The sequence below is a fragment of the Apteryx rowi genome, unplaced genomic scaffold (assembly GCF_003343035.1).
Source record: "Apteryx rowi isolate R43461 unplaced genomic scaffold, aptRow1 scaffold_78, whole genome shotgun sequence".
NCBI lineage: Eukaryota > Metazoa > Chordata > Aves > Apterygiformes > Apterygidae > Apteryx > Apteryx rowi.
The window spans coordinates 1,952,530-1,980,261 of NW_020451071.1; the positions used below are offsets into that span (position 1 = coordinate 1,952,530).

The 27,732-nt window shown below is 43.9% G+C and overlaps 1 protein-coding gene across 1 annotated transcript in view; it reads left to right on the plus strand.

The window, feature by feature from the left end:
* The window catches only part of KCNH5 (potassium voltage-gated channel subfamily H member 5), a 161,364-nt gene extending 134,702 nt beyond the window's left edge, over positions 1 to 26,662 (plus strand). Inside the window, exon 11 of the mRNA XM_026088642.1 lies at positions 25,715 to 26,662. Within this exon, the coding sequence (XP_025944427.1) occupies positions 25,715 to 26,662 (948 nt within the window). The remainder of the gene's footprint in view (positions 1 to 25,714) is intronic.
* Positions 26,663 to 27,732: the final 1,070 nt, after the last annotated feature.

The following is a 27,732-nucleotide window of genomic DNA, read 5'->3' on the forward strand; positions in this document are numbered from 1 at the left end:
CATCCAAGCCAGTCACCAGTCACCTTCATAGTCCATGAAAAATGGTACCTCCAGAGGGCAATCATCTGCCCGGTCTTACGTGCCTAGTCTAGAAAGGGAAAAATTGTCCTCTCTCTGTTGACTTTTGAGAGAGTTCTTGATCGCTAACTTTTAAATACAGGTACAAGAGATGATCTGCACCTATCATGTCTCCTACAGTTTTACTCAAGAGTCATCTCTGGAAAAGAAGGTTTATTCCTAGTATTGCAGTAACTTGTGCTAAACCAGAGCCCGTTTTGCAAAAATTCTATGTATTGTTCATAGGCACAAAATAGATAACCTTACCTTCAACACCAGAGACATAACCCAAGTCCTCTTGCATAAAAGTATTCAGGGAATTGGATCAAACCTCCTATCTGCCAAAAGTATGTGTGATTYCCTGTTGGGTGTGGAAGGGTTTGACTGTGAGTTCATCTCTTAGGCAATGTAGCGCTATCCAACACACCATTCCTCAGGCGAACAGAAAGCCGCTGTTCAAGTAATGAGAGACTGGGCTGACAGAGTGGCACCGTACTGCAGCAGTTTGGGCTAGAGTTGTATAATCTAAATTGAAAGAAAATCATTGTTTCCGTTAATTGATTTCAATGGAAATATACTTAGCACTTTTTCTATTTAGTCATCTCTTGTAAGGTTTGACATTTAATTATAACAACAATACACTCCTTGCAGTTCTGTACTCAAGAAAACGCCTGTTTGTTCTCACTGTCAGAAATATATAGATAGAATTGATTTTTCCATCAAGTCTACTCTTCAAAATATGCATGCATGTATGTGGGTATATACACTCACGAACATATTTTTACTGCCAAAGCATTCTCCCTCAACAAGCACTAAGATGTAGTCTGTAGACTATATAACAATTTAGATGGTCAAAAAGCTAATAAATTAATAATAGTACTAAGCACAAAAGGTTAGTTCCACATGACAGGAAAGAGACAGTCACACTGAAGTGGGAGAATAATGTTTTCTCACTCCCAAATAATATTTAGAGGCCTGGCATGTCGAATGACCTACTTAAGGCATCTGCTCAGCATGCTATTATCACCTCTGGATTTTTGTTTTCTTTTTCTGTGTGTTAGGTAGCTCAGACATCGCGCTGCATTTATGAGCACATAAAATGAGAGTGCCTGTTAGCTTTTCAACATGCAGTCGTCTCTCCTGCTCAGGGTGGCAAAGTGACTTTTAATCTGTAATTGCAAAGTATTGCAGCGTATCTTGTTTCATGCACTGAAATCTTTATGGCACATCTAACATCACTAATGCACACTCCAAGGCAGAACCGGGACTTTAAACTTTTTTCCCAAATAGGGAAAATAATTAATCTGGAAAGATATTCTTTGAAATCACAATGAGATTACATAGCTGCCTCTGAGGACTGAAAGTTATAAAGCAGTGCTTGGGATGAGTCTTCAAAGAGTTAATTACTGATTTCTGGTGTTGGAAGGGAATATTAATAATGTCTAATTCATTAAGTGCCTTTCAGGATTTTGCACAGCTAGCGTGAGGGCCTCTCCCTGCAAGCTTGAGGTTGAGTTTGAGCTTGGCCCAAGAAAGGGAGCTGAGACAGGTTTCTAGGAGACTCAGACATGTATGAGTGAATGTACCTTTTATTGATGGTCAAAATTCAGAAAGGAAAGCCTGCACTGAGTTGTCTAATGCATTCCTACAGAAAACAAGTGTTCAGCTGAAATATTTGTAATGCTTTTTTCTCTTGTTCTCATGGTTGCTTCCATTTACACCGGCTGATGCATCATCTTCAGATAACTGCTAGACTGTCAGAGTTTGTGCATGTGCAAGAAAAGTAAAGGTAAAATTCTGGCCCTTCTGAAACCAATGCTAAAATTCTCCTATGTCTCAGTAAAGCAAAGATTTCTCCTACAGCTTTTAAGGTCTGCAGTCACATACTGCTGTTTCCTACCATGAACAAAATGAGCTGTGCTAAAGAAATGAATCAGGAGCATCCGGTGAGGAGGACAGTTGTCCATATAGGATCTCTGGGACATTTGCTCCTGGAACATGTGCTGGAGAATAAGTCATGGAAGTGCAAAGAGAAACGAGTGCCTTTAAAGCAATGAAATACCATCCAGAAAAGTTTGGTTCTGATCTCTGAGAAGCTCTGGAGGTCAGGGACAATATAGTGAGTGACTGATGTTACGTAATTCCTCCAACACAGTGCGAAGCTCTGAGGCTTTTTAGCAGGTGAGGCCGTCAGACTGTCTTAACACAAAAGTCCTGTTTTTCGTTCTATTTCAGATCAGAATAATTTATTTTCAAACTGGTTTTCTGTTTTTGCTTGAGATTTTATGCATCACATGTTGTTTCTTGAATGAATCGCACATCATTTCTATGTCACAGAATTTTTAGAAAAGCTTTATTTTAATTTGAATTCTGTGTTAGCATCTCCCAAAGGTGAAGATTGTACCTGTGTTTGTTTAGGACCCCCTTTCTTTTCATGTTTAAGACTCTCTGGTAAGCAGGCTACATTAGCAAGTATCCAGATGTAGAAACAATGTCGGGCAGAAAGTGTAGCTCTGTGTATTGGCCGTTGCTCCTGAATGTTCTTGGTTCCAGGTGCTTACACGTGCTCTGGTGATCCCACAGACTTTTGCAGGTTTTGAGCTCTGAAAGCCATTCACTATTATGGCAGCTTAAGTCAGAGCTGTTTCCATTTTGCAGGCTGTTATTCACACTCGGTCCTGTTCACTTTTGGGGAATGACTTGCCTGCATAGGACAGGATCAGAGCACGGTCTTTGGGTAGCTCTGCAAGCTGTGGGGGTCACTGTGGAGCAGGACATGCTGGGCTCCTCCTCTTCCCAGTGGTCTGTCTCCAGGGGCCCTTTTTCTCAATAGTGACTCTCGCTGGGAGCTTCCTCCATCTGGGACGGTGATGATGGCAAAACCTATCTGGGCAGAACAAGCTTCTCCAGCATTATTAATGACGAGAAGTCAGGGAACTGTGCTGTTTAGGGAGTTGCTGTGACCAGTAATGTAGATCAATCAGTGGAGGCTCCGGTGGGCTCCAGGACTCCTGTCCTATGAGGGGGACTGTGCCCACTCCCAGGCTGGCACTCCCTTCTCATCTATCTCTCACTTTCCATACTTCTCTTCTGGATGTGCAGGTTATTCCTCTGCTGGTTAAAGCCAGTGGCCAGGGTCCCAGTGAGAGCAGGATCAAGCCTCTGGAAGGGCAGATCCAGCAGATCAATTTCTATTATGGCTTATATATGGTCAGCAGGCTTTTGGCATGACTTTTAATTCAGAGTTTGTTTGCACCTCAGTGGCTTGCTCAAGCCTATTGGAAATTAATTAGATCCCCTTCTTGCCATTATCTGTTCCATAGAAATGCCCCAGAAAGTGTATGACTTGTTTAGTTTCTCTGCCTGTATCTTTTGGGGGACCAAAAGCATCTGCAGGCTGATACATCTTGCTGCTTGCTGTCCCTATCTAGGGCAAGGGGGCACAGAGGGTTCCCTGGCCAGGCGTGGTGACACCCATCTTCACTTCCCCAGGGCAAAACAGAGCCACAGCCCCTAGCTGTGCTCCCTGTGGCATTGTGTTCAGGTATTTACAGTCTTTCTTGCTTCGTTGTGGCAGCAAGGCGCAACTCAACCTGTGATCATGGCAAAGGACACCTTTCTCAGCTGTGTTAGCCAAAGGTCTCACCTGTTCATTGTCCTCCTCCCTCTCTGCTCACCCATCACTCTAGCAGAAGCAAAACAGTTTCTTATTCATGGGTTTTGGGTTTTTGTTGTTGTTTTTTCCAATAAGGTCAGAGCAGTCAGGCATAAAGGTGGAATTTACCTCCTCTTGCTCCCTGGCCCAAAGAGATAGTAGAGCTCACAGACTCACCTTGCCTTGAATTTCATCAAATTCCTTTTGTCATCATTTTCATGTGAGAAAGGAAAGATAGTTTTACTTTGCCTCAGGATGCTCCTGCCCTTTCCTCTCTCTCTCTCTCTCTCTCTCTCGTCTTTAGTTGTCTGGATTTTTTCTTCTTTTTATGAGTGTGTTGTCCCAGAAAATGAAGTCCTATAGCTGCAGTTCAGCTGTAGCTACAGTTTAGCGAGATTACAGAGCAGATAAGTTATATCCTCAAAAATCAATATAGTTTCATTTTGTTCACAGCTTAGCAGACCCTACAGCTTTCATTATGTTCTAGGAAGCTTTCACTTAAGACAAAATGTTTTTTATTGTTTGGCCTCATTGTATTCCCAGCTATCTTCAGATTCCTACTCTGGGATCCTCTGTGCCATTTGGCTCTTGACTTCAGAGCAGCCTTTGAGAGGGAGGATCATCAGATGTAATCTCAGGGATCCTCAGACTAAATGGCAGCACAATATCTTAATATTCCATTGTGCTATTTCCTTAAGGAATGTTTCACTAATTTAGATCTGGTAACATCTCTGATGGTGCCTAGACTTGTGTATTAAATGGGCATGAGGCAGGAGAGCCTACTTCCATACCATTAAACTTTCCAACATTTAACACAATGTGGTCTCATCCAAAGTGCATAAGCTTTGCCCAGCAATTTTTTGAGAAAGTGCTAAGTGCCTGAGCCAAAACCATGTGAGGAATTTACCAGTATGGAGACTGGAGTAACTCCTAGTGTATTCATAGCTGTGTTACTCCAGAGGGCCAGCGTAGTCCATGCTCCGCTTACTCCCACTGACGCCCATGTGCTGCCCATGTGCTGCCATGTGAGTAAGGATTACAGATCTGAGGCTAGAGTTTTTCTGCAGCTCTTTCCTCTAGTCTCCTGCTACCCTGAGCAACTCCTTGTGTCTTTGCTCCTCTTCTGGGGCACAGGGATTTGAGTGTGAGGCAGTCAAAGCAAGGAAGAAGTCCTTGGAGGTTGCTGCGTGACTTTGCTAGGTAGAAGAGCAGCATAAAAATTCAAAGAGAAAGCTCCGGCAGCGTTAACTTCACCCCTCTGTTCCTCTCTGCAAGACAACATGGGACAGCTGTCTCTAAGCGGAGCAACTGCTGCAAAAGCTGTCTGTAGGTTTTCTTTCTCACTTTCCTTGGTGGCTGTGACCTGACCCTTTTCTGTGTGACTCCCTCCCTCTCTTCCTCCCCTTTTTTACAACTTCCCTTTAACTTCTCCCTTACAGTGGTCTCTTCTGTGCTACATTCAGGTCATCAGGGAACTGGGGGTGTGGGGGTGTGGGAGCAACTGTACCTCCGAATACCTCCCTGGAGGCACAGCGGAAGGATGGGGGCTTTTATCTACTTCCAGAAGCCCTGTACGTTCCCTTGGCTGTGACCATGTTCAGGGACTGGTGGAGGAGGGGGTGATAAACCTGAAATCTCTCCTCTCCTTGCCACCTCAAGCACTGGGGTACCTCACTGAGGGTATAAATACTTACCTGAAAAATAGGGCACTGTATATTCTCAGGGGCCTTTGGAAGACCTCATGTAGTGCAGATTCCTGGCACAGTCTGGATCTATCTTTTGCCTTTAGACTGCAGACAGGTGCAGAGATTAACCAATGCACTGTTATCTTTAGTAGTGTTTCAGAGCCACGTTAATCCTGCAGGGTACCAGCAGACTCCTGTTCTATTTTGATATAGTCTCTAAGTTAAATACCTTCCCCTGAGATCCTGATCTTGCTTCTTTAAGAGTGAGAGGCAGAACACCACCGACTCTGTTAAGAGTAGCGCTGAGCCCAATCCTTATAATCCTTTGGCGTTACAAGAGTAGACTTATCATGGACACATAGCTTCTGTCTAAATCTAAATCAAAAGGGCATTTGATCTCATTTGTCAGGCCATTATTTTACTGTTGGTTTTTGCTGAGAAATGCAAGGCAATTTAGCGTACTTGCCATTCAAGGATCTTTGAACAGTATGATATAGCTGCAGAAAAACATCATGTGTGCAGAAAAAAATCATGTGTGCTGTTTTCTGCACACASAGACTCTGATCAGCAGCTGTTACAAAAGAAGCTCTGCTGGTTTACTCCAGCTAAAGGTACAGGTATCTCTTCTTAAGCTAGCCAGGGAAATATAAACTGAGTGATTTATTTGTGTGTGGACAAGGCATTAATCAGGAAACATCAGAGATGGGCTGCACCCACAGAAAAACAAAGCAAAAACCAAAGCTGTGTTAGAGGGAAGATCCAGACTGAGGATGATTTGCTGATGTGCTCTTTGTGAATTAATATTATTTATTAATATTATTTTATTATTTTCTAATATTATTATTTTTGTCATAATTAAGAGAGTCTTTTTAGTTCACTCAGAAAAGCCTTCTACAGGCTGTCTGTTAATATTGATTCAGGGCAGTGTTTCTTGCACATGGCTTGAATTTTGCTTGAAAAAAAATCAAAGGTTTAATGTTTTTAATCTTGTAAATATTAAAAAATATATTTTGTGTTCACCTCCCCACAAAACTGATGCTTTTATTCTTCCAACTGCTAAAGAAGGGGAGAGAGAATGCATGGTGCTACGGGAAGCAACATTTCCATTTCATTTTTGACTGTCAGTTGACAGTCATTCTCATTATGGGTAGCACCGTGTTTTGAAGTTATGATGAACACTGGCACCGGCAGCTCAGCCGGCAGCAGAGCTGATCACCACCGCTGGAGCGCCCTGAGGCTTTCTTGTGGCTTGTTACTTCTGGCAGGCTTAGCTCTCCGACAGGCCATCTCTTGAGCAACTGTCCTAAAGAAGCTGAATTTCCCATAGCGTGTGGCTCCTCCGGTGCCTCGTAAGCTGCGAGTCCCAGTCACAGCCTCTCCTGCGGCTGGGGCACCTCCCGCAGCGCTCTGCCGTGTGGATGCTCTGGTGTCTGGTGCAGGTTGTGCTCACGCTGCAGCCTGCCCCTCGAGAGGGACTTGAGATGGTGACAGGGCCTTCTTTAAGATGGGGTGTAAGATTGGTGGAATGCGTTGATTTCCGAGTTGCCTCTCTCTCTATTGCCTGCAGAAGTGGCCTAGACAGCTAATCACTTCTAGCGAGAGGAATGGTATTCTGGGCATTACTACTGCCAGGTAGGAGGTAGGAATGAGCTACAGTCCCTTTACCTTCACGTCCTCCCTCTAAATATGCTCCTAAGCACCCATCAGTCACTGAGTCTGGAAACGTGCGAGTTAGCCACCTTGTCAAAACTGTCCAAAAGGGGTTTTCAGAGCCTGGCGTCTCATCCAGGTGCTGTAAGCTGAGGTTGCTGAAGAGCTGCACGGTTGGTCTATGAAAACAGGACTCACTAAAGCTCCCTCCCATGGCCTCCACCTCTCTGCCATGCCCAGGGTGTCAAGAGGATGCTGAGAGTATTACAAATGTATTTGTATTACCGCTGACAGTAGCCAGCTTGTTTTGTGATGTCCTTAATGGGTCCCAGGAGCTGCCACTGCTGCAGGTGGTTCTCTGGTTGTGGCCCACCTCTGCTTGAGTAAAGCTCCTACTAACTACAAGGCCACAGGCATCCTAACAGGTAGGATTTGCACAGAAAGTGTCCAGAGGGGAAACACCCCTCCAAACATTTAGCCCAGAGCAATAGATTTTTTCTTGCATGTACTGTTGAGCCTAATTACCAGGTAGATCTACAACTTTTCCAACACAGTAACCGCAGAAAAAGAGGGAAATGTTGCAAAGCTGAGATGGTCAATTCCAAGTTCTCTGGTTGCTTCCTGTCATTGATTCTTGGAGCCAAACTCCAGACATTTTAGTAACTCAGCATAACTTTCAGGTATAAAAATGAGTGTCTACACCTGACTTCTCACTCCTCCAAGCCTTACTTCTGCAAGACTGGGAATGCCAGCTGGAACGTACCCTGAATCATGACTGGGGAAGGGAACCCTTGCCAGCTCACTGGGATCATCTAAATGAATTCTCATAGGCTTCACAAGGAGCAGTCAGAGCTTTAGCATTCACCCAAGTGGGAGCTTTCTGGCTCTGCCCAAAATGGGATCAGTTTTGTGCAGTGTCGTTTATCAGTAATAGTTTCCTAGCTGTTTTAGTCTGGAGAGGGCTCTGATTTCATCCTTGCACTTCCTTTCCAAACAGTTATTTTGCTTGGCTTGCACAGAAAGGCTCCTCAGCAGCTACATACTATAAACCCATAAAATGCTAAATAAAACTACCTGCATAATGTCTTTCTTTTCTGTGCAAGTATAAATCCATCCATCTACTGTTCTGCAGCACACGCTTCACAGGTGCAGTAATACCCAAACTTGCTGGATCAGCATGGGATAATTGTTGCAGTAGTATGAATCCTAAAAAAATTACCTTACATTGCATGCTATTTTTAGGCTGCATTCTTCAGCAAAGAAATTGTGCATGTGGGAAAGTGTTAAATTGTACACAAAGGGCAAAAGAAACTTTGTGGAGAAGTTAGTATGAATCCCACTAGTTTTGGTTAAAAATAAAACCCAGCCTGTCACTTCCAACTTAATGATAGCTGATTGACTGTGCCTTTTTTAATTGTCAGCCAGTTGCTGTGATTAGCAAGCTGCCTCAGTTTAGGTCCCATGAAATGAAAGTCTGGAAGAGCAATTTTTGGAGTAGCTGATTTACATATATACCAGAGGTGGGAATAGCTGTCAGGCAGAAGAGGGGGATTCTGGGAAGCACCCCAAATAATCTGAGGCCCCTATTATTACATTTCTGAGCAACATGCTGAAGGCAAAAATCTTTAGTGAATTTAGGAAAGAATATTTATTATTAATCCCTGTCTTTTCCTCATCTTTTTACTTCTCAGTCTCCACAGCCCTTAGTTGTAATTTACTTCCCTTCCTAAAGATAACAAAAACAGAATATGGTTTTCAGATGTAAGTTACTTTTAAAAAAAAGAGCATAGTGTAAGCAGTTCTAAAAGAGTCTCTGATTCTCTTAACTTCGTTAATTAAACTGTCAGTGACCTTTTGAACTTTGGAGCCTCCCCTTGGACTTTTAGCTGAAAGTTAGATTATTTTATTGGTACTTCATAGATGATGTCTCAGCTGCCAAAAAGATTTTGTATAATGCTTCTTATCTAAATATTTCCATCAGTCACTATATATCTGGGGCTAGGGGAAGTTTTACCTCTCAGCTCACTCTGAGAACATACTCCTTTTCGATACAGTCTGTGTCCTCTGCTTTTTTATTATGGAGAACACTTCTGTTTGCACAAGAACAACTGTTGCCTTTTTCTGAGAGTCCGAAATGCTTTGCTCTCCCTTACAAATCATGAAGATGGGGAGCTCAGCAACCAGCAGATGTTCGGACAGTGGTAGAGAACAGCCATTTCTAAGCAAGTTATTTCTCCTAGTCAGTTGAAATGCAGCATTTTCATTAAGATTAGTTTTGCTTTTCATTGCTTGTCCCTCAGGGCGCACATGTCCGGGTTTCCTTCTCTGTGTCCCTGACCTGGGCAGCAGAGTATCTTATCAGAGCATCCTGACACCTCAGCACTTTATTTCTAGGTCTAGCTCCCTGTTTCCACCTATTCTGCCTTCCTTGACTTTCTGCCATTATAATGAATGTCCATCTCCATTAYGTGACTAAGGCAAGTCCATTTTTAAGTAGACAGTTGCTGGTAGTTCAAAGCAGCTCAGTTGTGAATGACCACCATGCTTCTCCTAGCCTCCTCCTCCTCAGGCTATATTAGCCCTCCTGCCAAAGAAGGCTACAGTAGAAAAGTAAAGGGATGAACTGAAACATGCATGTTTTCCATGTGTTATCAATTGTCCACATTTATGAAAGGACTTACGCCAATAACCTCAAGATGTTCTACAAAAGTATATAAATAATAATTTACAAGCAAAATACAGCCATACATGGATATACCAAACAGACACCAGGCTGATCCACATCAGTCCTAATTTAAAGCATTTGTCAAAAAGTTTGAATGAAGGCACTCTTTGCCTTGTGATCCATGAATAATGTGTTCCATGAAGAACTTCCTCCCAGACCAACTGTACCCGAATTCAGTCCAGCATGTCAGATAGCTGCTAACAGAGCAGATAAAGACTCTGCTGGAACAGAGATTGACCTTGCAGAATCCACAAGAGCCTTCTTTAACCTTACTAGGCTTCTTATAGACAGATACTCTTGTCCCATGGATCCTTCTCAACCCTGCCCCATGGGTGGAACATCTGGCACAGCTGCATATCTGTAGATAATCCTCCAGCATCTAAGGCAGGTGCTGCACTACACTGTGGAAAGTCAGCCTCCTTCGAGGCCTAGGGCAAGACATTTCTGGGAGAAAGTTGCTAAACAAATGCCTGTCTACTGTGGGAGGATCAGCACCTATAGTTTGATTTTTTGGACATCAGATAACCTCTGCTGAACTTTGAGGCATAGTGAAAAATCAAGCCAGGGAAAACCAGAGAGGATGCTCTAGCCAAGCTCCTAGAGGCTGAAAGGAACACTTGGAAGCTAATAGGGCGTCTGAGACGAGAAGGTAATGGAGCCAGAGGTAGAGATCTGTGCTCGTTCCATCTGGAGCCGCTCATCATCCTCGCAGAGCATTTATCATGTACCAGCTGGTGTTGTGTTAATTGTGCGTGCTCAGAGAATGGTAGAAGGGATACTAATAGTGTGTAAACAGGGTGCAGCGTAGTCACAAATGGGGAACTACCAAATCATCAATTTTATAGATTGCAAAGACCTGTTAAGTTTGCAGGGACGGTGTTTTCTTACTAGCACCAGACAAAGAGAGGGGACAAATCAGCTGGACTGGCTCCAATTTTACATCAGGAGGTCATTTCTGATCACTTTTAAAGCCAGACTTGCCAAAGTATACAATACTGAGGATCACAAACTAATTTGTTTGGGTCTGGAGCAATGAGATAAGCTAAGGCTGCAAAAACAGCAGGCTCAGCCCCTGAGGATCATCCTGTGTTAGTGCCTAAATGCATGGATAGGAACATAAAACAGGGCTGATGAGCTTTACAGAGATCCACATCTAGAGAAATGGCAATCACTGCAATATAGGTATAAGGGAAGATCACCAAGAATCACGTAGAGAAATATGAAGGCCCATTTTCCCTGAGACTAGGCAAAATGCCAGCACACAGTAGAATGATACCTGCAACTAGGATATAGCCAAATCACTAAAATCCTCCCCAACAGAGCCTTAGTTTATTGGCATGGAAGCCCAGGGACTGATTTAATGCAGACAGCACGTAAATGGGAAGAAAATGGCTCTTCACCACACCATCTGTTTATCCCATTCCCACATCCCCACTGGTTAACCCTTTTGTGCTGTCTCTTCCTCTTGCTGATACCCTTCATAAATAAATACAAAAGTCTGTGAAGTCACCCACTTGCTGAGTTCTTCAGTCACATCTTCTCAGGTTAGAAAAAACATGTAACAGTCCCTTTGGGGAGGGTCAGAGCACCCAATTGTCCATGGGTCTTCATCACGTAGGCTGCCCACCGACCTTGCCCTAGAGAAGCTCTGATACAGCTGTCATTAACAACAGCTTAATTTCTTCAGAAAGTGAGCTTCAGGGGACAGTGGACTTCTCCATTTAAATTTTTCATGGCCCTTGTGGTATTTCCTTGCTGTCACAAGTAGCTGTCTAGTTGGTGGATAACTCTTCTTCTCCAGGCTCTTCTGAGTATGGGCAGTTTTGGTCAAAGGATAGTGAGTGAACTGAGTCTTTGCATCCTTTCCCTTGCAGTTTCCACCCCAGAAAGGACGAGCTGTTCACTGATGCTGATTCAGGAGACATTACCAAAATCACTGAAATAGACTCTTTGCTCTTTAAAAAGTTTTCATTTGTTTATGTCATAAATCGAACGCTCCTGTTCAGCTGACAATTACTGATGCCTCTGAAAAACTGCATTTCTTCCAGTCTCTGAGCTACAATACACAGTAGCAGCTCTACACCAGCCACTTCTGGTTGAAGGGAGGCTTTATCTTTAGGTGGAGATTGCATGTCCTTTTTATAGAATATTTTTTCTTGACTGGATACTCCTCAATGTTTGCTTACTTATATCTTGGGTCTTTTTCTCTCCCTAGGGGATTTCCCCCCCCCCTGCAGTAGTGACTGTAATCATATTAAAGGCAATTACAGGCAAATAAAGGCAATTAAAGGCAATGTTTCAACAACCAGTATTCCTTACTCTCAAGCTGCCAACTGAGAGCTCTCAGTAGGGAAAAATTTAGCCCCTGCTGGGCAAAATGTTTCCCTTGAAGAATTCCAGGGATACTTGTTAAGGTTATTTCACAGAGCTTTTTATATCTAAATGAGGTAGATATTAAAAGTTTAAATAACCTTTCAGTCTTTTTTCCTGTTAAACTGGGATTTGCTAATGGCTTAATTGAGTTATTTTGTGTCTATTAGGCAGTGGGCTGACCGTGTCTTTCAGTCAATGAGTGATCTGCTAGAGGTGTTCATCTTTGCTGGGTCTTGATTTCAGTTTAAAAGAAGTATAAAGTCACACTGCCAGTGGATTTTTTTCTTTCATTTCTAAATTGAGAAGCTGAGAAGTGAATTGCTGAATTACCCCAACTCATTCTCCCTCACAGAGTTCCTTTGACTTTGATTGCAGGATGTCTCATGGGAAAGGTAGGCACGATGATATGCCCAGTGGTAGTTTAAGCTTGGGCTTCATCCAAAAGATCTGTAGAAAGGGAGGGAGCACTGGCAGCACTTATCTTCCAGTACCTGAAAGGTGGATTTGGTCCAGAAAAGTTCTGTCTTCTCTGATATGTACATAGTCTGTATTTATGGGTCGAGAAGGAAGAGAAGTAACTCTGAAGTATCTCGGGCACATCTATATGGCTGAAAGCAGAACCACGCAACCATATGAGCATGGGACCTGAAAAGCAGCACAGCCAAATTAGTGCAGGTCTGTACTGAGGCTAATTAATTCTGCCTTTCTGCCAGGGCACACCACTATACTACGGCAGGGATCTTTGTGCCCTGCTCCATGGTGTGGCATACACATGCCCTCACTTTCAAACCCATGAGCATTTAAAAGATCAGGTCCTTGGCCTGGATCCCTAAATCTGCTCTGCTCAAGAATACTGCCATGGTCTTGAATTAGCTTGAATTTCCTTCTGTAGTTGGGGACTCTTCCCGCCAGGCTAGTCGCTGCTGTGGGACCTGCTGTGGGTTCAGATTGGGAATGTCTTACTGACAAAGCAGCACAAGTTTGACCTCTGTTTCATAATGTGGAAAGACAGAACAAGTTTTGGTGCCTTGGATCACAGCAAAGGCAGATTCGATGTACATTGTCCCTTTCATTTGGGTCTATTGTTCATATGTACTGCCCTTAAAAATAATTTCTTTATTTCTGACTCATCATTTCCAAACAAAGCTGATTATGTTCTACATTGCATGGCATGGGAAATGCGTTGTTTTAATTTAAGCTCCTGTTATAAAAGCTTTTCAATAAATTAATGAAACCTTGAAAATGACTAAGTGAACAAACTCATAGCACATTCCATAAAAACTGAAGCTTCTTAAAGCAAATCAGAATGTCTTCAATGTCAGAAGCCAGGCTTATAGGGAGAGGTAGTAGCTWTTGTCAAACTGTTGATATAGCTGGAAAAAAAATCAGCAAGCTTTCAGTTGCAAAGCCCTTTTTCAGAACTGAAGATTTCAGATTAAATTTCAGGTGCTTTATAGTCTGGTACAGTAATTTTTAAGGAAAAAAGTCATAATGATTCCAATTAATTTAAATTTCTGCTTAAAGTAGAGGAGAGAGAATAGTTCATTTGGGCAACAATTTGAAATTCTTTTGCTTGTGTATTAGTTTGTAATTAAGAGTCTCTGTCAGGCATTCACTGACACCATTTGGTCTTCAGATAGAAACCAATAAGAGGCACAAATGCAAAGAACAAAAGAAGATTTCTGCACATCCTCTGGGTCCAGATTTTATGCAGCATTATGCTAGGAATATGCAGGAATGCTGGGTCTGTCACAAGTATGGCTAACCAGTGAAGATATTGTGACATTTTTCATTGGAATAAAGCCAAGGCCTTCTGAAAAATTTCACTAAGAATCAGAGATGATGCTGCCCCCTCTACCGTGACCACCAAACGCAAACCTCTACAGTAGTAAAGTTGTCCTGGACCAGATTTAATTTCAGCAATTAACTGTAATTACACTTGAACCCTCCAGCTTTGAGCTATTTGAAATCTCACTACACTTCCAGTCCCAGTATACATCCCAGACTGAGCAGCAGTGAAAAGAAAGCCCATCATTATATTAATATAACTTTTTTATTTATTATATACCTTTATATTAATGTATTTAATCTTTCTGCAGTATGGCTTTTGCTGCTGTGGGGGCTCTGGGCTGGGAGCCTGGAAACCTTAGTTCCATCCCTAGCTTTTCCACTAAGCATCTCGAAGACCCTGGCCAAATAATACGACCTCTCTACACCCTGGTGTTGACATCTGGCAAAAGAGGCAGTAGTGTGAATCCGGCTTTCTCCAAAGCATTGCAATATGGGGAAAGAAGCGTGCTAGATTAGTGCTGCATATTATTATTGAAGATTGATTTACTGTTCCAAGATACATCAGGCTAAAGAGCAGCTTGAAAAGTCTTTTGGCACTTTTCCCTGTCACAGAGAGCACCATTTCTGCAGCCTGCCCCAAGCTGAAACCAGTCCGCTGTCATCTGGAGGCTTTGAACTATCTTTCCCTGTTTATGCTCTGAAGTGTATCACTCTAAGAGATGCTACGCTGGGCAAAACAAGGGCTGCTTTCTTTGAGGAGTTTCTTTTTTTAATCATCTGTTACTAAAATGCACAGGCCACAGCACTTCTGCACCACAGCAAAGCCCTAATCAATTGACAGTGCTCCACGCTGCCGTTAGCAGTGATGTTTCATTAGGCCCGTGCCAATAGCAGGGATTGATCCAGTGACCAGTATAAGTTTGCGACTACCAGACCTGCCTGATCTAGCTTGACCCTGTCCTCATGAATGGCACTGCTTCACAAGGAGCGCGTTGCCCTGCCGTCAGGCTAGGAGGGAATGGGACGTTCCCATTAATTACGGAGCCCTGGGTGAAATGCCTGCGGGACTGGTGGCCGCAGCATGGTCTGAGCACGCGGCTTGGTGAGCCGTGGCATCAGCTTCTTTAGGTCCAGGTGGATTCCAGAAAGTTGTGGGGTCGTTTTGTTGCTGTGGGCAGAGGCAGTCTTTGTTGTGGCTCTCCTAGATCCCGTGGAAGAGCGTGGGTTCACTGAGGTCAGTGGTAAAACTTCTGCAGTGCTGCCGTCTGTAGGGCTGCTGTTTCCCAAGGTTGGAAGTTCACCAAGGTCTCTACAAGTACCTCAACTTTCATTCTTACTGGAGCTCTGTGTTATACAGAGCAGGAAACATCCTCAAGAGGATGAAAGACAGGGGGTGAAAAATCTGCTCTTCTCTCTGCCCTAAGGCCAGGCAAAGAAATAAAGAGGAGAAAGATCCCCCCTGCCCTGTGCTCCCTCTCGTTACTGCCTCAGTGAAGAACAGAAGGAGAAAAGGAGGAGAGCAAGAAATAAATACCTGATGCTCTCCATTAAGAGCACATTTGCAAGACGAAGAGATCTGGGGAAAGAGGCAGAGAGTAGAAGGAACCTTTTCATTTGCTCACCAGCTGCCTGACTGGCTGGCTGGTTTACATGGGATAGTTATTATGGCGTAAAGAAAGGCAGGGGGTTAAATTCCCAAAGTGGATACGTCTAAGCTGTGAGAAGGAGCAAGGGTCCCCATGAGGCATTATTCGGTAATAGTTTCATAGAGCAGATACTGCAGAAGAGCTGCTCTGCTCAATTTCCCCATGTTTAACCATCTTTATGTTATATAAAGAAAATTAAATAGGCCCTGATTCAACAAAGTATTTCAGTCCCCCAGTCCAATTTAGTCTTCTTGTTGAAATCAGTGTTAGGACTTAGGGTCCAAAGTGGGAATTAGGAGGCTAAAACTGGGTTTCATTGCACACCAGGGGTGTAACAGAGAAAGGACTGTGCCTCTTTGGATCACAGACACAGTTTAGTCTCTGCTCAGGCAGCACAAGTTAATGCTGTCCTCTGTAATGGACTCACCCTAAACTAGACCAGCCTGAAATCTGCTCTAGTTAAGCATCCCGTAAATTCATAAATAAAGTAGCTTTGCTGGTTTATTGTCTAAAATGACTGTGTTTGTATGTGGAATGTGCATTTTGCTGTCTTTGACAGTATTGGAGAAATAGGTCTGAACCAGGCTGTTCTGGAATGTGCTAAGGCATCTGCTGTTTCGTTAGAACAAAACAGAAAACAGTGAGGCGAAAACAGGAAAAAAAGTGATTAGTTTCAATTCCAGAGGCTTGTTTAAAACCCATGGCAAAGCTCCCCACTTCCCAAGGTGCACAGCAACCTTCTTCAGCATCCCTTTACTCACAGAGATGCAGAGCCCAGCAGGCATCAGATAGAGCGGCTAGGCCAGCGCCAAGAGAAAATCCATGCGTTGTTTTCCCCTGGGGTGCAAAGACAGCGAGGTGTCCGTAAGTGCTTGAGCTGTGGCCAGAAGGTGCTCAGATTCTGGATGACTGGAATAGCAGAAGAGCCTGTGAACAGTGGAGGAGCTCGTCTGGAGAGAGCTTGACTGTGCGCCTAAGTACAGAGCTGCTGATTCAGGGACTTGCCTGGTCTCACAAAATGCCTTGAGGTCGGTCTAACTGTGTGCAACTGTGCAGACGGTGGAAGCGGCTTTGGCATTTCTTTTGGAAATCCAACTCCTTAGCATCAAAGCACAGCATGCCCTTAGTTAAACTTGTTCTCACAGCACTTTGGAGAGTCAGTGCCCATCACTCGAGCTGAGGGTCTCAACTGATCCTTCCTTGCAAAGGGGGTGTAAAAGCCACCCTTCGTTAGGGTCTGACTGATGTATCAGGGCACCGGGAAAGGGCTTCATTCAGCATTGCTCATCCATTGTGCACTGGCCTAGATGTCTCAGCACAGCAGACTTGAGCCCTTAATCTTGAATTGAATTTATAGGAACATGCATGTGTATTTTTTGTGATTTTTTTTTAATAGGCTATCTCAGTTTTGGCAATAAGCCAAAACATTAGCCTCTCTCTGCTATCAGCCATGAATCCTGGTTGCCTAGTCTCCCGGTTGCAAATAGTTAGCTAGCACATTGGGATTTCCAATTAATTGCAGAAAGCAGGGCAGTATTAGCATCTTGTCTTATACAGGAAGAGATGGAGACATGAAGAGACAATGTGATTTGCACAAGCCCTTGCATGTGGCCAAAGACAGGGCCGGCAGTATAATCCATTCACCTGAATCCCATTCTAGTGCCGTATGTACGTGTTGGGCCATGGTGCTTTCAGGATGTGACAAATGCGACTTGGATCTCTGCCTGCTTCTCTTCATCTCTTTCTTCTTCAATCTAGACATGTTTTAAAGTAATGCAGAATAACTTCAGATCCGTATCAGGTATAAAATAGATGAGGCGAGTCCACAAACACTCTCTTTTTAATAGGCATGCTTGTTCGCAAATACAGATCGGCCTAATTGACTGTCAGTATGCACAGATGTCTCTCTGCAAGAGTAGTCGGGTGCTGTGCAAATTGATTGCTAACACAAAATGGAACCAGATTAAAATTTGACCTACAGTGTCCAATTTCTAAAGCACAACACAAGCAGTAACGAGGTGATGGAAGTTCTGGGCTCTGGGAAATTGCTCATAGGCTGTAGTGGAGATCTTCTGAGCTGCCTCTCCCTCCCCACATGTGCAGCTTTTTCTTTAGATGAGCAACTCAGGGATACAGCTCAGTATTAAGTGATGATGAAAGGATTAACCCCTTTCTTGCCCATTAAAATGTGATTAAAGTTCCCTTAAAAGGGCTTTTTCAGCCTCACAGAAATAATTCTCCTTGTCCTGAAATGGTATCTCTTTGTTATTTCTATTGGAAATCTCTGCATCTCTTACAAGTCAATTCTGTAATCGCTTAGGAGGAAACTACATGAATGCAGTTTCTCCATAGCAAAATTAAAATGTGCTTGGTAGGAAGCTTTTGCCTTTGCATGCTGCTGTATCTGTGAAGTCAGGATCAATGAAAATTTGCAGAAAGGCTATTATTTACTGTTTCTTTCAAGCAGCCAGCAGACTAACCTATAGAAATCTTCTTTTCYTCCAAAATCCAGCAAGAAAGACTGTTTAGTGAAACATTTCTATCCCGGAGATTAACTAATTGCTCAGCAGTCAGTCATTTTCACTGCACAGCCAAGGACAGCGATTCCTTTCCCACATGCAGCTGAAGCAATGGTTTAACACAAAACAGTTCTTGGGACAGGAAGATTAAGCAGAATTTACTGGAGAGCAATTAAAACAGTTGTTAGAGCGATTTGTTTTTGAAGCTGAATTTCACATCAAAGTAAAAATATCTGGGGAGAGCATAGTGCAGGAGAACAATAAAGCCATCATCCCAGGCCATCTATTCTGCATCCTCAGAGTGCAGATTAATAAAGTGAGCTAGGAGGACATGAAGATGTACAGGGGTAAAGTAGGTGAAACAGCCTAAATGCAGTTTGCATTTGGAAAGAGGCGCCCTGGCTTCGGTCTCTCTGCTTGCTTTTACATCTTGTGGCTTCTGCTGCCCTCCATTTCTGCCAGACGCTTGGTGCTGCCCTATTAGGGACAGCAGAGAGTGTCTGACCGAGCTTTTGGCTGCAGAGATCCTGCCAGTGCAGGACACCGCAGTCGGGGGCTGCTTCTGCTTGCAAGCCCTACTGAAAAGCTGTTAGTGGAAGCTGGGTGGGAGCCAGCACTCCTTGCTGGTTCCTTGCTGGTGTTTGCTGGTCTTGCTGGCTTCGTCCTCACATCCTAGTTGTCTCTTCCTACCCTCTTGCTATGCCCTGGCCTAGGAGGGGGCCTTACTCCAAACAGTCTCTTGGGGTTAAGAGCCAAAATTGCATCTTGTGGGGGATGCTGCCATTGCCCGCTCCATTTTGGAAGGGTAGGAAAACTACCTGGAAACAGACTTCAGGGGCAGGGAACTAGTCCAGACACAGTGAGTTTGTCCATAGTGCATTTCAGCAGCTTTTTACACCCATCCCAAAGGAAGGTTTGAATTAACACCGGCTGTTCACGTTCCCCTGGTTCACGCGGAGGCTCACAGGCCAGACTTCCAGGTGAAGGACAACTACAGAAAGCCCATGACTCTTATATCAGCCTGCACGGTGTTTCACAGCTCTGCTAGCCCAAGCCCCAGGGCTCCAGTTGCAGTCTAATTGCAAAGACTAGTGTTATGTAAATGTAATTTCCTATTCATTCATTTCTATCCTTTTTTTTAAATGGTTTAACATGTTAAATTTAAGTACATTTGAATTCATGTATTTTAAAATGAAAACTTCTTAACACATTAAAAATTAAAATGTTTGGTAATTATTTAGCATCTGAAAAGAATGAGATTTGTAACCACCTTAACAACCAAGTATCAACAGTGAATCATGTTCTGTGTGACCTGCCTGGGTTTAAAACACACTTGGGTTTTGGAGCAAGCCTGTCACATGCGAGGTACTGGGCTTAATTTGGCCTAGTTCTAAGAATATCAAATAAGAGAGTCCTCAAATATGCCCTGTTTTGATGGCAATTTCCCAGGAGCTGCTGGGCGGCCAGCTGAGTTTCCCATTGACCCGCTGGGTGTTTGAGGCCGCAGCACTCCTGGGCAGGGTTTCCCTGGGGAAGAGGGTGAGAATAGGAAGCCTTTCACCGCCGTGTTAGAGGGGTCATCGGATTCCTCAGGCGGCCAAAATATCTGTTTTTTCATAAGCTCTCTCTCGGACCTGCGAGTCTGGCATGGTCTTCTGTACAGCAGTTGCTTGTTCTCCCTCTGCAGCTTTTAAGATAATAGACTAGCTGGTCTCCGAGGCTGAGGAGGGAATACATCCCAGCCGGGAACTGGCAAAAGCCCAGCATGTCGGAGGGAATAAAAACAGCATCAGGTGAAGGCAATAATGCACACACATGTATATAAAGGCTTTAAGGGAAGGCTTTTTGCATGATCTGCTCCAAACCCTGACACTTGTGCTGCAAGAGGGATTTGGGTTCTTCTTCTCTACAGTTGTGCTGAAGATGTCGGCATCTGCATGGCTTGTACAAAGCTCCCTTTAGAGCCAGAGGAGACAAACAGGCGGCTCAGGGTACCGCTCTTCTGACCTGTTTTAACATCTTGCTGCAGGTGAAATGACTCTCACCCTCCAGGTGCCTTTTCCTCTCCCTTGACTGTATGTGGCTCCTAGAGGATGAGTTCAGATGCAGACATCTGCTTTGTAGGTGAACTCTGTTCTGAGTGGCTGAGCTCTGGAAACTGGCTGTATTTTGTAGTTTGCTCTATGAATCAGGAAAAGAATGTGAGTGCCGCATGGATTTGGGACTGGGTCTGACACAAATTCATCTCGCCCATTAATGTAAGAAAAATGACAATTACTGTTCTACAGTGTACTCTGAGATGTGCAAACTAATAGTATTTTTGAAAACATCTTTACAAAAGTTTGGTTTATATCGTTCAACCTAGACATGAATTAAGCTTTTCTTCTTCTTTTCAATTGTAATTATTGGGTTGGGGTTTTTTTAGCCTTTTCCCTAGAAAAATGATGTGTGTGTGATTGCAGTGTTTGTCTGTCTGTGGTCAGTTTCTTCATTGCGTCACGCAAAAACTTCTGAATCTATTTGCCAGCTTTGAGGAAGGAAATCTCAAAGATAATTAAACTACTAAAAAAATCAATTGCTGGGTAGATATCTAAATTAGTGCCACCATTAAGGGAAAAATCAAGCAGATCTCAGCTGTTCTGCAGCCCATTTGGTAGCAGCTGGTCAATGGGCATCTCCTGGCCATATATGAAGTCCTACACAATCTCAGCATGCAGTTTGGCTGCTCTATGGGAGAGCTCAGGGATTATTATGGTTATCCAGCGATGGTGAATAACAGGGTTATTGCAGTTATGCGGTTCAGCAGAATGGCTGGGCTCCCCGTTCTGCTTTACATGGCAGTGGGAAAYGAAATAGTTGGAGGAGCTGAACTGTTGTGTTTACTCTGGGTTGGAGCCTGACAGTGGCTGGAGGGCTTCACAGTGAGTGGTTAGGAAGTGTGAACTATGAGCATTAACCCAAGCCTTCCCAGGTTCAGCTTCTGGAGCTGCTGAAATGCGCTGGGAGCTCAGTTGGGTGAATGCACCTGGTACAGGGTTTCCACTTGGTTTGGAGAATCTCAGCCTCTCTTGGAAATCAGGCACACTTATATGATCTCTCCATTTGGGCACCCAGGATTTATTACTCTCTTTGGAAATCTTTGCATTGATGGCCTTATCCGTCTTTACCTCTCTGTCACTCAAAGCACACCGGCTRTATTTGTCACCATGACAACTGAGTGTCCTTTTGTTATACAGTTATATATTTCCATGAATTCCCATGGTGAGGGGCAGGCATGTATTGAACACCAGTAACAACAGCGAGACAGTCTAGAAATAAGACAGGATGATCTGTGGTCAAATATATGCCACTTTTATGAACATATGGTAATTCTTCAAGACATTTACACGTTCTTCAATCTGTCCACGCTTTTTTCCTTGAAAACACTTATTACGGAGTCTTTGCAAATAGAACAAGGTCATGGAGTGATGACTTTCACAGTACCGGTACAAAAAAGACAACAGACAAAGGATACATTTCAAAGTGGCTGAAAAGGTCACCACTTTACTGAATAATTTGGCAAGAGAAGGGAACAGGAGAACTTCTGCATGTCTCAGCTTTGAACTGGCTTCTCCACCTCTTGTTTCTGCTGCTTATGTCTGAACTTAGCTTTGGGTTTGGTGACACAAGTTGACACTTCAAAGGGGATGTAGTGTAGCAGTTGCTTAAACTTTGTGGCCTTAGGTAGGGTCTCTCTTTGGGAGTGGCACGGCGCCAGACTGGATTCATGGTTGGACCAAGTTATCTCTCAGGGCACTGGGGAGGGAAAGGTGAATAGGGTTAAGATCGACGCAGAGAATCTCAAATTACTCTTCTCCTCTGTGCCTGCCTTCTAGATAAACCAAATACTTCTGTTCCCAGGGCTGACAATCAGTTAACCTTTACTTAACCTTTGCCAGCTTGRTAATTAACGTCACCCCCATTCCCCCTCCTTCCCAAAATAAATACATTAAAAGCAAGAAAAACAGCAACCTTGTCTAATGAAACAGGTTGTGTGTCACATGGCACAGTCTTTCACAATCCCTTCCGTAAGGGAAGTGAGTTCTGACACCGAATCCCCATCACATTATCGATTCAGCACTTGCCACGAGACAGGAGTATGGTTCTTTACTCCTTGAGAAGTGCTGTTCGTAACACTGGTTATGCACTTCAGCACTGATTATGTCTGGTTATACATTTCAGAGCCAATCTGTAAATAGCAAAGACCTGTGGACACATCCACTTTTCATGAGAAAGCTGAGGGGAGGGTGAGTGCAGGGATGTGCTTCTGCCAGCCTTTGCTTCCTTGAAAATAAGTCTCCATAGGAAATATGGCTCCACAAAGATAGATCAATCCAGAATTCTGGATTCCCACGTAATCCCTGGATTTCTTAGTTCCCTATGCATTTTCTGCTCTAATTCTGCGCATGCAGGAGTCTTTCTTCTTTAAAGAAGCTTCCTGTAATCATTCCAGGTTTTAGCACTTTTTGTAGAAGGCAGAAAAAGAGAGAAGGATTTATCAAACAACCAGACTCTGCCAGGCTCCTGATGGGGGCTTAAAAGAGGTGGCAGGAATTTTTCTTCCTGGGGACAGTGGTAGAGGATGAGTGACTTGGGGAGTGTGCCTTCTCTACTGCATGGGCCTAAGGCAGGAGGAAAGCCCATGGCTATGTGAGGTTATTGGGTTCTTGGTCTTGGCCAGAGCTCTGCAGTGAGCTTCAGACCTAGCCCCCTCTGGCTGCAGTCCAGCAGTGACCTCAGTGAGAGACATGCGGGGATGTCCTCCCCTGGTACTCCTTGAGTCTTATCAACGCAGTGTGTGGAGTCAGCAGCTCGGAAGTCCTGCTTCCCCGCAGAGTGACCCAAGCTGGGCAATAGTTTTATCTGCAGCTGGTGGGATTTTCATGGGATTTTCACACCCTGTAGTGTATCTACCATCACGGTGTCCCCGGGAGGCTGGGAAGTGTCTGCTGCAGGCAGGGACATGTAGCACGGAGAGTTGCCTTTGGTCGCATAAGAAGTCAGGAACGGAGCAGAGACATGAACTTGGGTCTTGCAATTTATGCGGTAGAGGTTTAACTATGGGGATGACTTTCCTCAAAGAACGGCAAAATGATCAAAGTTGGCATACAGACACCTGCGTTGCTGCCTGGACAAGGCTGGTTTGCATTGCAAATCTGATGGCATTTGTCACAGCATCCTGCGCCACGGTCGCCCGTCCCTGCAGCGTGGATGCGTTCAGGCTCCCCAGACCTCACGTTAGCTGYGTGCTGAGACACAGTAGTGCAGCTCGCTCAGACTTCAGAGCCCCTGTGCTGCTGGGTTTAGCTGATCTGAGTGACACCTGGCTAAGTGGTTCTGGAACGAAGCCTCCGGTGTAGAAAAACCTACTGGTTTCCTGGCTTTGGGAAGGGCGCACTTCAGGAGTGCCGGTACCATCCATGTCAAATTAGCCAAGTCGTGGCTTTTCTTCCGCAGAAAGCAAGCAGCAGTCACGGTTAATTGTATTCTCTGCTTGGAGATAACCTCTGGCTAGAGAAATTTCGAACTGAGAGGAGAAAAGGGAGAAACGAAGAAAAGAGAGCAACCCAGCTGGAAAAAAAAAAGGGAGCTGAGGATAGTTTTCAGTGAGGTGTAAGTGTTTGGTGAGGAGGAATAAAGAGCAAATCAAGCAGTGGTGCTGTGGTCTGTGTTGTTATTCTGGAGCAGAGTCCTCCCATGCCTGGCACGGTGTGGAGGGGGCATAGCCGGCCAGTGAGCCCATGGGAGGGACCTGCCGTCTTTTTGGGAGACACATTCTCTGCTCCATGCTCAGCAGCTAGACATTTTCAGTGTTGCGTGATCCACCAAAGGTGCCACGCTTCCCTCCTGGGAAAAAATGCACAAACAAAGCTACATGACCGACCTTCTGAATCTTCATTTAGGGAGGGTGGCTTCAATTAAATATAATTACTTCCCTGTTTGAATCAAGAGCAACTTCTGTTACATTTATTTGCCGTCCCCTGTGGCTTGCCCGAGAGAGAGACAGAGGGTGCGTGAGGGTAGGCGCTAATGAAGGGGAGCTTCCAAATGAATATATATGTAGCTGAATCTAGGTCAGAGGAGTCAGATGAAAGTATCTTCCATGTTTCTCTGTTTTTTTTTTTTTAACTGGGCTTCTAATAAACATGTTAACTTTCCAAATTATTATAAGCAGCTGCATCTATCAGCAACACATCAGAATATATTTACTGCATTTGAAAGCTCTTTAATGAAGCTTTGAAGTCCAGCTCGTTGCAGATTGATGCAGGAGACTAGATGTAGCCGTTGTGGCCCTCCTGTGCCGTCTTCTGAAGATGTGAGACTTGAAAGCAACTATTACTTTGCAAATATGGACAGGTGTGAGAAGCCTTTATTTGAAAAATAAATAGATACTGAAGTATAGATACTCAAACAGATACTTCAAAACCTACATTTGACTATCATAGCCTTTTCTTTTGTGTATTCCAGGGGCTTTCATTTATTTTTCTTACCAACACTATCCCTACATGATCCATATTTGCATCTAACCACATGGTCCTTCACTTTACTATCATCATCCAGAGAAACAGTGTTTCCCCATCCTGCCTCAATCCCACATTCAAGAAGACTGTACAAACCTAAATGGGAGTGAAAAAAAAAAAAGAGAGATTTTTTTACAAGTAACATGCATAAAAGCATAAAGGTTTTAACTCTGTGGAACCTGCCACAGCTTGAGGCTTAGATTCCTTGTGCTACAGAGGCCCAAGAGATGCTGCAGCATGAAATAACTGCAGCACTAAATACCTTCCTCTTTTGAGTGACATGCCATCATGAAACAGCGGATATTGCTAGTTTTTATAATCACACATTCCTGGTACAGTGTTTTTCCATGGTGCTCCCAGTACACCCACACGTATTAGACATAGAAACTCTTCAGGAAATGCCTGTGCTGCTGTGCGAAGCCACACTACACAGCACACAGGGAACCTAATTGGACCCTCCAGCCACTGCTACAAGCTAGTAATAAGCAGTGCTATTAAAGGAGTGCACACAGTCGGATTTTCAAATCTCCAGAACGGCGTGTACGTTGAGTTAAAGTAGCAGTAGTGTAGTCTCCACTAAATTACTGTTTCTTTTTGATCTGCACTAAAGATAGTAACTCAGCAGGTATGAATGTGAGTAATGGGTAGATATGTATCRCTGTATTTGGGTTCTTGCTCGCTTTCTGTCTTCTCTTTGTTCAGTTTCTTTCCTTCTCTCATTGTCAGGATATTTTTAGTTCCTCAGGGCTATATCTTCTGCATCAAAAATAAAGGTGAAACTCACTTTTAATCTGTACCTTTAAGAAAGTAAGTGTGTGTGTGTGTGTGTGTGTGTGTGTATACACTATCTATGCAGTGGCATGTGTCTAAGGCAGTTATGCTTTGATCCGCTCCATTTGAATTCACTATAAGGAAATTATGATAGAAAGGAAGGAGAAATGGCTCTTCCCCCATGAGGGCTGTTCTGTATCCTCATCTTCCAGTGACATTAGCCACAGTCCTGTATGCGACCTCTTTTGGGTGCTGACTCTGTTTTGGATTTATCCCCTGTAGATCATCTTCCGGAAAATCAGTGATGTCAAGAAGGAAGAAGAGGAACGCCTGCGCCAGAAGAATGAGGTGACGCTGAGCATCCCTGTGGACCACCCTGTGCGGAAACTCTTCCAGAAGTTCAAGCAGCAAAAGGAGATGCGTAATCAAGGCTCAAGCCACATTGACCCAGAGAGGAACCAGCTTCAAGTGGAAAGCCGTACCTTGCAGAATGGGACCTCCATCACGGGCACGAGCGTGGTCACCGTGTCTCAGATCACACCGATCCAGACTTCCCTAGCCTACGTGAAAACCAGTGAGGCCGTGAAGCAGAACAACCGGGATGCCATGGAGCTCAAGCCAAATGGAAACGGAGACCAGAAGTGTCTCAAAGTGAACAGTCCCATGCGGATGAAAAATGGGAATGGCAGAGGGTGGCTTCGACTAAAGAACACAATGGGGACCCATGAGGAGAAAAAGGAAGACTGGAATAATGTCACAAAGGCTGAGTCCATGGGGTTGCTGTCCGAGGACCCCAAGTGCAATGACTCAGAGAGTGGTGTAAATAAAAACCCACTGAGGAAAACAGACTCTTGTGACAGTGGAATAACAAAAAGTGACCTTCGTTTGGATAAAGCTGGTGAGACTCGCAGCCCTCTGGAGCATAGCCCCATTCAGGCTGATGCTAGGCATCCTTTCTACCCTATTCCTGAGCAGGCCTTACAAACCACCCTCCAGGAAGTCAAACATGAACTCAGAGAAGATATCCAGCTGCTAAGCAGCAGGATGACTGCCCTTGAGAAGCAGGTGGCAGAAATTTTAAAAATATTGTCTGAAAAGAACGTACCCCAGATCTCTTCCCCCAAGKCTCATTTATCACCCCAGTTACCCTCCCAAATACCCTGTCAGGATATTTTTAGTGTTTCAAGGCCTGCATCACCCGAATCAGAAAAAGATGAAATCCACTTTTAACATATACCTATGTTTATATATGTATACAGTATATATGCAGAGGTGTATATATACCTTTATACATATATATGTGTGTGTGTGCATATGGTAAATATATATACATATATATTTTCACTTGCATCCAATATGACTTGAACACACCAAGGGTTTTGATATGTAAATATTGCATGTCCAGCTGGATTCTGGCCTGCCAAAGAAAACAATTATTAACATAGATATTGCTTGTATAATATGCAGTTGACTGCATGCACACTTTGCATTTATTTATAATCTCTATTATGTAATAAAAGAATGACTTTTGTTTAACAAAGGCAACGTACTATTTAAAGAATCAGGGTCTAACCTGCCAATATTGCCATGACAGATTTGATCTCAGGCTGGGTGAATTGAGCTTTTATTTCCTCACTGTCTTTTCTGCCGAGTTAAACAATAGATTAACATGATGTGGAGCACATGTTCAGACTCCAATTAGTATTGTTTCCTGGTATCATTCCATTACAATGTACTGTATATTTGGTGATAGCTTCCCCTCCTCCTCCTCCTCCTCCTCCTCCTCCTCCTCCTCCTCCTCCGTAAAGGGAGGGTTCAGCTCAGTTACCAGAGAAGGGCACTGTGGCAGGTGCCTGGGTAGATCACTGGAATTTATTAGTGTGGGTATTGTGCATGCACAGCCTTTTATTTCAAGTATCCTCCTGCTCTTTCAACATCATAAGTAAGAAACAATAATAATGGTGATTTATGTAACAAAGTGGAACAAACAAACGCAGCTGCACTCCCCGTGTGTTTGGGGGTGGGTAGTCTGTTTCTTGAAAGCCTCCTTTTATTGATGCTATTTATATGGAACTGTTAGAGTAACATTACATAGATTCTCTTCACAGCACTCAGAGACAGTGTCTGACTCTGTCAGGATCTTCATTAGGAAGTCCAGGTTTTGCAGGGTTGAGCGTTGCTTTTCCCCATCCTTCCCCATTGCTCCTGGCAGAAAGGCTTTGCCCGAGGTCTTAGCAAGGGAGAGAGAAATTTTTGTTCAGCTCCTCGGGAGCTGTGTGAGCAGATTTGAAAGCCTGAAG